We start from the raw sequence: 12,779 nt of genomic DNA on the forward strand, positions 1-12,779 counted from the left end.
ATGTGCTCTCATGCAAAGAAATCAGGTGATTCTTCATCATAAATCAGTCTTTATAGCAAACAAAGTTTGGAGGTACCTATCTTAGACTTGCTCTTTTCTGGAAATAAAGACAAGGCACTATCAGAGATTGAGAAGATTGAGCAAATTGATTAATTAAAAAGCAGTAAATCATCAGCCTCGAATGATTTATGTATAAAAGAATTTGGAAGAAGCTTAGGAATGAATTAGCTGAACTGCTAACAAAGATATGCACTCTCATTAAAACCAAGCTCTGTTCCAGAGGGTTGGCAAGTATCTGGGGTTTATCCTATATTTAGACCGGTAAGCATTACATCTGCACATTGAAAATGGTCGGAACAGGAATTTAAAAGGGAATAATAAAGCACCTGGAAGATAGCAATGTGAGAGACTTTAATGAGAACATTTCAGCAAGGAAAAACTGTGTTTCACTACATTTCTCATGACTGTGAATGTGCCCACAAAAAGAAATACGAATGGCCACATGGGATCAGACTTAAAGTCCCTCAAGCCCAACACCCTGTCTCTGATAGTGCTCAGTCACAGCCATGTAGGAAGGAAAGGAGAATAAAAAGGATAAAATAGCTCTTTTTCCCTGGACTTGATTAATAGAAACAAGGGTCAGGTTTAAGGGGGTCACTACAAACATGCTGAGATCATCCCTTTCCCAGAAACCAGTCTTGAGTGTACTTGTGCTTAGAGATTTCCCCACTCACAAAAAGGAATTAGATGATAAAATAAACAGTGTTTTCAGAAGGACTAAAGAGAAGTGTGACAAGCTAGGTGCTCAGAGTAGCACTAACCAGTCCCTGAGGTATAATTGTGACAGTAGTATTTTCATCTTGCAAGACCAGTGGTTTGTTTTAACCTTCTTTCATTCACAGTTTGAGATTAACAAGTATTGCCAGGTAGTGAAGCCACACTGAAGCTATGCTAACTTCATCCTAATACATGAGATGTATTTTTGTTAGCTGCTCTTCACTCCTCCAGCCGTATGTGTCCATGCTAGCCACATGTAATGCTTCTTCTAGCCGTGATTGCGGGTACTCTGTGGTCTGTGGTGCTCTCACCCACAATTCCCATCAGCTCCTCTTCTGATGGATTTTGTTGTTTCAGCCCTTGGAAGAGTAAGCACAGTGCTGAGAACCAGCCACAGGGTCTCAGTTCATCAGAGGGGCTTAAGCAGATTCTGGTGCTCACACATCTTGCAAAAGACTTAAACTCATGTATCTTTCTTTTTCTTTCTCTTTAAGAAACCTTTGTATTTTGGTACTTAACTAAGCTGGACTGACTCAGAGCTACTTGACCTAGACTTCCTATGTTTTTTCCATGCGATGAAGGAACTCCCTTTGTAACAGAAATGCCCTTCAGAAATACGATTGCAATATGTGCCAAAAGAAGGTGTTTCTGGCTTGCTTACCAGTCATTTCTGTTAATCTCCCTTTGATTCTACCAAGTACCAAGTTCCACTTTCCCCTTGGGAATTCCTGGGAATGTTTCCTTACCTTTAGGTTTCATCTACCAGGCTTATGAGGCGGGTTGCCTGACATAATGTATTTTGACTTTTTAAAAGCTTGTGACAAAGTCTGTCACAAGACGCTGCTACAAAGGCTAAGTAGTCACATATGGTGACAGGGCAAGTATCATCATAGATCAAAAACCGACAAGGAAACAAAAAGGCAGAGGGCTAAGTGGTCAGTTTTCATCACAGTAAAAGGCTAGCAGCTGCATTTCTTAAAGTTACCTATCAGGTCATATGCTAAATACGTTTATTAATGATCTAGGGAGAGAGGTGAAGGGTTAGGTGGTAACACTTACAAATGATGTAATTACTTAAGTAATTTAAGCCTGTAGCACACTGTTAGAAACTTTTAGGTGATCTAAACAAGTTACTCAAATGGATAAAGAAGGTTCAGGCCTGATAAATGAGAAGTTAGTAGGTGGAGGGAACCACACAAAAATCTCATCTTCTAAATGAAAGAAATAAACCTGAAAGTTGCTGTTGGCAGTTCCATAACAGAAGCCATTTGAGATGCTGTTGTGGTAGAAAAAAATGAAGAAGGTGATAGAAGGCGTAAGGAATGGGACATTTGAAATGAATTACCGAACTCAGTCTTCATTGCGTGGAGACAAATGATAGGATAAAGCATAATATTATGGGTAAGTTTGCTCAGCTAACAAAGTCTGATCCATGATGACAATTTCCTGTTTTCTTTTGTCTTTATCCTGCTCATACATCATCTACTATCAGAGGTGCTCCGATCCTTATCAGCAATAATATACATCAGGAAAGCTAAGGCTTCCAGAGGGTTTCAGATTTTGCTAAGGGCAGTTCAGTAACCAACCTCGACCAAGCTACAACTGGTAAAAACCTATTTCATATCCATTCTTCTTCCTTTGGTAATTAGTTAAAATTGACATCAAAATGACATACATTAACAATCTCAACTTTGTATTTAGACTGTGAAATCAACATTTTAAACATGGGTTTCAGAATTCAGATGTTACTGAAATACTTCCTCAAGTTGGGGCTCTTATGAGACTTAGAAATTATTCTTGCATGGAGAAGTCACCTGAGACTAACCTAAATGAAGTTAACATAGATTTTAAAAATTATTCTTGCAGAAGAACAGGGAGTGGTGGGAATAGATGAACAGATGGGAAAGGGAGAAGAGGAGACTGAAGAAAAGGCTAATTAGGTAATTGAGGCTAAGAGGCTATTAGAGCTGACCCAGTGGTTTACTGGTAGTGCAGTTCAGGGACTTGAGTTTGGGACTGAGGTTGGTCCCTCATTCCCAGGCCAACACGTGCTCCAAACATTGCAAGGATTCAGTTTTATAGACTGTATGATCCTGTAAGTATGTGTTTTCCAGGCAACATAATCTGAAGGGTTTGTATGTCAGATTATAGCGGAGACAGGAAAGAATAATGAAATAAAATGCTGAATTTGGACATAAAGACTAAAATGCTATGATAACGGTAAATTGTTTGGTGAAATTCTTTGGCAGAAGGGTAAGGTAATTTAAAAGGTTATTTATTTTAAGTCATTCCATTACCTTGTTTCTAGGCAATTTGAAGTTCGTATGCTTGTGGTGTGTGAATCTTGTTTCCATCTTTCAGCCTCAAACTATCTTCCTTTCTGATCCAGTCAGTGGTATGCTTTCTTTTGGGTTTTATATGCTTGTTTCTCCCTAATATCAGAGTATTCCCCCCAGCCCTTCAGTACCTGTATTTCAGGACAGAAATGATAGCTCCTGCATCCTTCTCTTGCATTCATGGCATCTTCAGAGGATTACAACTTTTCTTGTTCTAGTGTTTTTTGTGGAAAGTAATCTGTTCTTCCTCTCTTTTTTCTTTCCTTTATAAGCACTGCATAAAGATACTGCTTTTGAAGCAATACATGGCTGGGACACCTGTGGTCAGTAGGAAAATCATATTTTGACAGCAGAAAAAAATCACCATTCATTATCCCTGCAGTTTAAAATAGAGTTGATATAGAATAATTTCAGTATTAGAAATCCTACTTCAGTGGAAAAGAGCTGCAGTTTAAGATTTAGTAATTGGACAGAATAAATGAAAGATAGAGGAGGGAGTATGGTTTTGGTTGGCTGGAGGGAGAAAAGAAGGTAAATTTGCTGCTTGTCCACTGAAGACCACACTTGTACCTTCTGCTGGCAAAAGACTTGGATTTTGCTTTCAGCTGTGTGAGCTTGTGTTATGTTTAGGGGACATAGACAAGTGATGAGTGACGGATGGCACTGCAGGAAACCTCCTCCCACAAAACTATATTAAGGTTTGGAGAACCTGCAACAGCACTTCATTTCAGGATGTGCTGTTGTCTACTATGAAATTGCTTTAAAAAGTAATTCAGTAATTAAAAAATTTCCCTCTGTTTTTAGGTAGAATGTTTTCATTATGTTTTTGTTATTGCTATTATTGTAGGACCTAGAACACTGGCCTGTGGACAAGGACCACATTTCTCTAAGGTATTCCACAAACAAGGCAGAAGAAGTTTCTCACTGTTCTTTTCTGTTTATCGTTTCTCCTCACCACTGGATTTTCCTTGTCAGAACATTGCATTATGTTGACGATACAGTTTTCTTAGAAACCTTTCTTAGCAAGTTCTCCGTGAATATTTGAAACATGGGGAAATGTCCATGCGTGTTTGAAACGTGGGGAATTATTCTCATTTGCTCATGCAATTCTGTTTCTAAGTTTTGACTGTCATGTTCTAAAACAATAATAATGTGCTTTTAGGGTATTTTTAGTATCTTAGATCATTCCCATCAGAAATACTATCTGATGTAGAGGTCTCATTGCTTAGCAGTGGTGCACGTGCCCAGTACCATGTTTATTATGAACATTCAAAATGCAGAGGTTCTCTTCATTGGTTAATTATTTAAGTTTTAGAGAAAAAAAAAAGTAGAAAATTAAGGGGTTTTTCCCCTTGAAGTTGTAAAGGATGCAGATTTTGCAAGCAATCTTTGTACAGTTAAATATTGTTTGAATTCCACAGCAATCTTTATAGATGATACTTAATTAACCTTAATCCTTGAAAGGTACATACTAAATGTGTAGATTTCCTGATGTTTAGGAAAGCCATTGAATTATACAGTATTTTGATATGCAAGAAGAAACGAGGTATTGGTAGAAGTAGAAAACCTTGCGGTGTTAAAACCAATAAAAACATTTGGAGAACATTTGACTGCATATTAGGAAGAATAAAAACAGGACTTATTTTGCAGTGTCTGAAACTGTGTTAGCCGTGCCAAAACCCATTCAGTTGTCTGCAAAAAATATATAACACCATCTGACATATTCACTGTCACTCTATGCTCTGTGAATCAAATATAAAATTATGTGCAAGAAAAAACCCTACGAACTTATTTTGTCACAAGTGAGCTCAGAATTTTGAAGATGGTCAGCTCTGCTTGTCAACATGAATAAGCAAGAAGAAAAATAATGGCTTAGACTAACATAGAAACAAGTCAGTAAGGCCTTCAATTTGAAAGGGCTGCTTCACAGAAGAGGAGTTTGCAGTTTATGATTAACACCCTTATATTTTCTCCAGAGTTTTTTTGATTTCTTACAGTTAATAAATAGGGACATCCAGCTTTAAGAATAAAATTCAAACACTGAGAAGCAGTAGGTAGGTCTAGTGTTTTCAGTGGTGTCAATGAATACCTGAAGGTTATTTTCCAAAGCTGAACTGGAATCAGGTTTTGTGCTTCAAAGGTCTTTAAAACTTAGATTTAACTTCCTCAAAGGCCCACCCCTCTGAATTCCATACACAAGCTTGGAAATTTGGAAGATCATTAAATTGTATCCCTACATCTGCAAATTGATGGCAATTGAAAACGATCACCACAGTGTGTCACCACAGCTAACACTACATTGCAATTGAATTCACTTGAGCATTTCTCTACAAGTCAGCTCACTTAATTTTTCTTTTGGCCATTGATCTTTTACAGCACCTGCAGCTTTTTTGTTTTTCCTCCAAAGATCATCATTTTACTTTGAAGTCTAGTGACTCTGATACATCTAACCCAATACTGTAGAGGCAAGGAACTGAATAATTACTTCATGAGCGCCATATGAAAAAGCAGTCCAAAGACTGTTTATGCTGCTCATTAAAGTCTTTGGGAATTTGGCTGGGCAAGAGCTCCCTGCTTTGGTCATGCAACTGGGTGGGGGAGGGTGGAGGAGGGGGGAGGGAGAGTTCCAAAGGTTGTTATTTTCTAATTATTTGTGTTGTGGCACCACAAAAGGATTTGATTAGCACCCTTATGTGTTTAAAACTTGAAGAACCGGTAGCAAACAGCAGAACCCCTGCCATTCCCCAGTGGTTTTTCTCTAAAGTCTTGATTAACACTCAGTTTTCAAAGGGAAATTAGGTAGCAAAGAAAAAGAAGAGAAACATAGTAAAGTTTTCCTTTGAGATCAAAATTATTAGAGTTGAAATTAAATTTATGTCTAAAAAAAAATAGAAATATAGTTAGGATAAAATTTTCAAAGCTTAGCTATACCCCTCACTGCCTGTTGGAGTAAAGAGTAAAATGCTGGTGCCCCTGAAAATCTCAAGTTTTTGAGAGTGAATAAGACTCATTTTTATTTGTAACTGAACAATTTCATCTTATTGCATGCTACCAAAAGAGAATAAATGTTCTCACTCCAGACTGCAAACATATAGAAAAGCACGTGTACATTCACTCTTGGAGTAACAAATCTGCTGGGTTGGGAGTGCTACCTTGTCCGATGGGAGATGCTCAAATCCACTGGCTCAAGCCTTTGACTGTCACTGGACTATGGCAGTCAAAATAAAGAGAAAATCTTCCTTTCTGTGCTTCCATCTTCCTTTGAAAGAAATAAATTTGCATTGCATTTATCTTTAAGATTAGGCAGTCTGAATTTGTTTCAAAATTATGTGGAGTATCAAGCTTCATTTCTTTAAATATGTTTCTAAAAACAGACTGGAAATTAGTTGTGTGCATGTTATTCTCTGTGGCCATTCTTAGAATTGGGATGGTTCTCCTTTAAGCAACCATTCAGAATCGCTGAAATCCAGGCAGTTGTGTATCAATTAGCAGGGTGCATTTCTTAGTGTGAGCTGCCTGGAAATGCAAAATGGCAAATCTGAGCATTAGGCTTTCTACCATCATTTTGTTTTCCTACCTCTAACTACAAATCGGCTTCGTTGTGACTTACAGTGTAAGAAGTTGGTGCATTTCTGCAGATCCATGATAAGATATTTTTCTCTAGTAAGAAATGCGGTTAGACTCTGCATTCTGAATCTATTCCTGCCAGGCCCTAGATGCATTAGTATTCCACTGGCAGCTGCCTGTAGGTAGGAATATTGTTTTTGTCCATAACCAGAGGGAACAATCAGACTAAGCCGTTCCCCAGCTATAAACCAGCCAAAGTAATTGGGTTTAATTTTAATTTTTGTAATAGCTTTAAATTAATAGGAGCAGCTGCTGCCACAGTGTGTGGGTGTCCTTTTCCAGAAGGCATAGAACAAAAAAGGGAAAGAGTAAACAATAGTGCGTCTAGGACACAAAGGTTAATTCAAGAACTGAGCAATGTCTTTTTGTTATCAAAAACTCAGTTGGTGATATCTAGCACTGTGTCTCTCTTCTTTCTTTTTCTTTCCCCTTTTTTCCTTTTTGCCTTTAATTCCCTGATAAGATCTCAATCTGATTAGGCTCCTGTGTGTAAAGATGTGTTGTCGGTATCTAAACGCTAACTCTCTATATGACTCACAAATAGATTAGCAGTGACAAAGTGCTAGAAGAGATAAAAATAGATTAGCAGTGACAAGAGCACTATTATAATTATTTTGGAAGATATGGTTTGAATTAAGAGTTTGGGCACTTTCTGCCCTGAGAGGGTGAATTTAAACCTAGGAACTGAGGATGGTTTCTGCTGTTGTGTCAGACACCAGATAGTGAAATGTCAATACCAGATGTCCTAGACATCAAGATTAGCCATAATAGCCAAATGCAGCCATAAAGTAATGTGTCAGAGTGGATAATAAAACAGATGCTTAGCTTCTGTAATGAGGGGGAAAGGGAATGAAATATCAAAAGTGCCTTTAATGCATTAACAAAGTTGTCTTCAACTTGCTTAAAAGTAGAAAGTTATTGAACCAAGGAGAACTATGTGTCATTTAAACATTAACTATCAGCAGATGAATTTCAATTAGCATTAGCCTTTCTGAAATTCTGATTTTCCTCCTATTGGTCTCATTTTACATGAAATTTTTATAACATAAAGCAAGGCTTGTCCTTTATTATTCCTCCCATGGTAATTTGGAAACAAATAAAGTTCAACAACTCTGCAACATACTGTTTAAACTTGCATTACGGTTTGAGGACTGGGAGCTAGAATACATTTACCCACTGCCATATCATCTGGTTGATTTGAGATCAAATGAGGGATGTCCTATAGCACTCCAGAGTAAGGGTGAATGACAGAAATATGTTAAGACACCGGAGAAACCTATTAGGTTAGTGCACTGCATGCAGACAGCTGGTGGCATTTTTCCCTTACTGATACTTTAAAAAAAAAAAAAAAAATTGAAACAATTGTTTTTCTGTCCTTCATATCTGTGCCTTATAAAATAATTTTCAGGTCTTAGTCATAAGCAAGTCCCTTATTTAGCCAAAACTCCTAGAGTTACAGCATGGCCAAGCCCACCACTAAACCATGTCCTCAAGCACTGCATCTGCATGTCTTTTAAATACCTCCCTGGGCACTTTGACAACTCTTTTTGGGAATAAGTTCTTCCTAATAGCCAATCTAAACCTTTCCCAGCAGAACTTGAGGCCATTTCCTCTTCTCCTATCGTTTGGTACTTGGGAGAAAAGACTGACCACCACCTCACTACAACCTTCTTTCAGGTAGTTGCAAAATAGCAAGGTCTCCCCTGAGCCTTTTTTTCTGCAGGCCCTCAACCAGTTCCATCAACCATACCTCATCAGACTTGCTCTCCAGGCCCTTCACCAGCTTTTTTGCCCTTGTCTGGACCCACTCCAGCACCTCAATATCTTTCTTATAGTGAGGGGTCCAGAACTGAACACAGTATTTGAGGTGCAGCCTCATCAGTGCTGAGTACAGGTGGTTGATCACTGCACTAGCCCTGCTGGCCACACTATGTCTGATGCAAGCCAGGATGCTATTGACCTTCTTGGCCACCTGGGCACACTGCTGGCCAGATATGATGCTGAAGTAAATTCTTGAAGCCCCGAATGTTCAAGAACCAGGGCAATAATGTGGCAAATAAATTCTTATTTGAAGTCTAATTAACTGATCACTGGCTCTTTATTGTACTTTTTCAAGAACATCTCAATTCTTTTCTGTTTCTCTTTGTAGATCCTGAGTCTTGCTGATCAGACTCCTTAGCTGCTGCTAATTGGCAAACACATACTTCGGCGTAATGAGAGGGTTTTGTTCTCAATTTCATATTAGCAGTGAAAGGCCAAAACTGATACTCTGCAGTAGACCAGCTTCTTGGAACTATTATACAGAGGCCCATTACTAGTGCTATGTCTGTAAATCTTATTACATTTTCCCTCACCATGATCCTAGTTTAGTTGCGATCTGCTCCAATCATTAGAGACCAGTTTATAATGTTGCATAATTGAATCAGTTAGAGTCTGCAGGACCATAGTGTTTTGTTGCCAAACATGACCGTTAAGTTAGTATCATCAAATTACAAGTACATGGTATGACTAGAGAATCTCCTGTCTAAATAAAGCTAAAAAAATCCATTAATAGAATTAAGGGTGCAAACAGAAATATTGAACGTCTCTAGTCTGCAGAACAAGATTTTGATCTACCTCTGAAATATTACTCATTTATGCTGAGAAATAACAGTACATTTGAAGTTCCGTGAAAGGTGACAGGCAGACCGTTGTTATTTCTTAAACAGATACCAACTTCATAACATTGCCAGAATGTCTTTATTGTAATACTTTACCATCATGTATATTCATTTTTATCTCACCAGATAAGCCAGAACTCTCGAGAAGGGCAGCAATCCAACTTGGAACAGTACCAAATACCCTTTTCTCCTTTGCTTTGTAATTTAGGATTATGTGATTTTCCATACCTTTTTGTCTGAGTGTGGGTTTTTTTCCCTACCTCAAGAATTCGTCTTTTCTTCTACTCACTGGCTAGGCATTGATATATCCCCTGACTGTTAAGGATAATAAAAATATAAAGATGTCCTGAATTTCAGTAACAGTTCTGTCAATGTACCCTTATACTGACATTCCTTCATTAATTATGCCTCATCCCTGTGCTGGTGTATTAGATCTGTATCAAAGGATGTAGCCATGCTACAGTCAGATGTTTGGCTGAAGCATGTGTAGTAGTATGAGACTGCGTCAGCTTGATAGCAAAATAGGATAGTTTAGCTGCCTGTGCACAGCTTTCATTTTATGGGGGTGGGTTTCTTCAGTAGTGTGATACTATCTCCTGCTATGATGACTGCCAGCTTGGGCACCTAGAAAGAGCTGCAGTACCTGTGGAGACTGGTGCACTGACACATTAGCTGTGCCATGCACAGGCCCCTGGCATGGAGGTTGTCTGCATGAGTGAAGTGCAGGCTCTGGGATCTGCTCACCAGGGCCTCAGATGTTCAAGCTGTTCCACTTCATTTGAATAGAGGAAATTTGAGTCTCACATAACATTCTTGTTCAGATTTCCTATGTTAATATATGTATATGTTAATGTACATATATGTTGTTTCTGGTTTTTAGGCAAAGAATTCCCTCTAAGAATGTGTATTACTATCGCTGCCCAGACCACAGGAGGAACTATGTCATGTCATTTGCTTTTTGCTTTGACCGAGAGGATGACACTTATCAATTTGCTTACTGCTACCCCTACACCTATACTCGCCTTCAGCACTATCTTGACAACCTACAAAGGAGGAACATGGACTACTTTCGCAGAGAATCACTAGGACTCAGCGTGGTAAGTAATAGGCATGCTTGCCAACTAACAGGCTTCATTATGAATGTCTACCCGTAAATGCCTACAGAGTATAATTCATCATCCCTGCTAATGTACACGCACACACATATTTGTTTTACTGCTATCAGTGACACATGAGGTAGTGTACCTGAATGGTGAAATATAGAAAAATGCTAATTTAATTTCACATAAAATATTTCCTTTGCAATATGCAAGGTAATGCTAAATTCCCATGTAGGATCTATTTATGTTGAAAGACATTAAAAGATGAAACTTAAACAGCTTTATTGAAGAAATGTGATTTTGGAGTACTCTGTCCATTTGTCTTTCTGGAAAAGCTTTTCTGTTTTGAAGGAAATACATGTCTTTCGAACTAGATTATGGCTTTTCTTGGTAAAATAATGCTAAGCGTACACAAACTACCTATCTTTTTTAATCTTAAAAATGCCTGTTTGGGGTTTTTTTTATGATATGAAATTGAAGGGAGTCTAGTGGTCTCAGTATAGATCCTAGTGGCCTCATGAAAATGAAATGTGATAGTTCTTCTGGTGTAGGAAAGAGGGTTAATGATAAAGGCTGAACTTCTGCTCACTTTGCTATAACCTTTCTCTGAAATGTTGCCTGTACTGAGGATTTGGAAAGCATGACTCAGCCGCTCCCAGATCAACTCGGAAATCATCAGATCAAAAAATAATAGCTGAAATCTTGTGGGTTTGTTTGAAGATTTATTTGCTTGCTTTTTTGTTTGTTTTGGGTTTTTATTTTCACAATCTCACACTCTGTCGTGCACTTACCTCGTGTCGTAGTCTTTTCTCAGAGATTTGACCTAAACTTGTAGTGTGGGTGTGTGGGAGAAAAAGAAAGGTGTGGTTCCTGTGAAGGCTGCTGATCCCAGCATCTGGGGCTTTAAAAAGAATCCCAGTGTATATTGTGAAAATCAGAATAAAATAATATGTATAGCTTACACTGGAATGAGTCGGAGACTTCCAGCATTATAGTAGACTATTGAGATTCCTATGGTTGCATAAAACTTGGAGGAAAAAAATCACTTATAAAAACTGAAACCAGAATTTACAAAAGAAAGTGTTTTTTAACACTTTTGTCAGTTAAATACTGTTCTTGTTTTAGAGATGACTATTAGATATCCATGAGCTGGCATTAATTATTAATCATTCCAATTAGGGGGACAAACAATTATAAGGGAAGAGGGTATTAAAAAAATAGAAAAGTAAAATCTTCAGAGAATGGAGGAAAGAGCACCATCATCTTAATGTGTGTAGGGTTTTAATTATTAATCTTAGAAGACAGAGCTGTCATTAATTCTATAATGAAACTGAATTTGTTTCCTTTCACACTGAAAATAGTGTATAAACAGTCACATTTGCATATTCATCAAAACCCCGATCTGACTGATTAAAACACTGAGATAGAAGGATTTGTCTTTTATCTGCATTTTGACAGACAGAGCTATACACTTAAATCCTGTTAACATTGTGTTACTGGTAGTTGCTAAATATTATTTTTCATATTTCAGCAAACCAAACAAACAGATGCCATTCAAAATGCGGCAGGAAATGTGCTGTGTGTAAGTCCTGATTTTATAGCTATATGTACACACAGAGTATGTTTTGCAGAAATTGATATGGTAACATTTTGCAGCTCACCATGCTGATCTGTATAAAAAGCTTCGGAATCAGGCTCGTGCTGTAATCTTTGTAAGTAACATTGCAATCTCAGAGCTTTTCTGGCTTTTCTCCATGCACAACTGTCCTCGAACAGCTTGGTAATTTTATGTCTTTGCTGAGCTTGAATAGACAATTTCCATAAGATCTCTGCGAGTTAAATATTTTAACATAGAGCTTTGTTGCTATCATACATCTTTAAATGGTGAAAAACAGGATCCTTCAGCCTTCACTGCACAGCTCTTCATAAAAGCAGAAACTGGCTGTACTTTAGAGAATTGCGTGCCATATAGGATAGATTTAGAGCTAAGAAAGTGAGCTCTGTTCCTGCTCTGGCCCCTTATGTAAGGTAAGAGGAATCAGATTGGCATAAAGAGGCCCTTAGAAGTTCTATTCCGGGCGAAGGGATGATACCCCTGGTAGCACACAGCAAAAGGTAACTTAAAGATGCCATCTGAGGATAAACTCTAAAGTCCTTATGCTGGGCACAGGGCTGAAGCAAGGTAGTATGCCAGGGGAAGGCTGTGGCATATCTGTCTGGCTGACATGGAGCCACCAATACCCTTGGTTCACTCCAGGGGAATTTTACAGAAGTTTGTG

The 12,779-nt window shown here is 38.2% G+C and overlaps 1 protein-coding gene across 9 annotated transcripts in view; it reads left to right on the forward strand.

Annotated features, from left to right (window-relative positions):
• The window catches only part of LOC133207734 (BEN domain-containing protein 5), a 965,731-nt gene that overhangs the window by 383,780 nt on the left and 569,172 nt on the right, over positions 1-12,779 (forward strand). For all 9 annotated transcript variants that reach the window (XM_061344850.1, XM_061344851.1, XM_061344847.1 and 6 more), the window contains one exon: positions 10,281-10,497. In XM_061344850.1, the coding sequence (XP_061200834.1) occupies positions 10,281-10,497 (217 nt within the window). The remainder of the gene's footprint in view (positions 1-10,280; positions 10,498-12,779) is intronic.

Source organism: Neopsephotus bourkii, unplaced genomic scaffold (genome assembly GCF_033783945.1).
Source record: "Neopsephotus bourkii isolate Nb327-2 ecotype Australia unplaced genomic scaffold, CSIRO-AGI_Nbou_v1 NB_234, whole genome shotgun sequence".
In the NCBI taxonomy this organism is placed as follows: Eukaryota; Metazoa; Chordata; class Aves; order Psittaciformes; family Psittacidae; genus Neopsephotus; species Neopsephotus bourkii.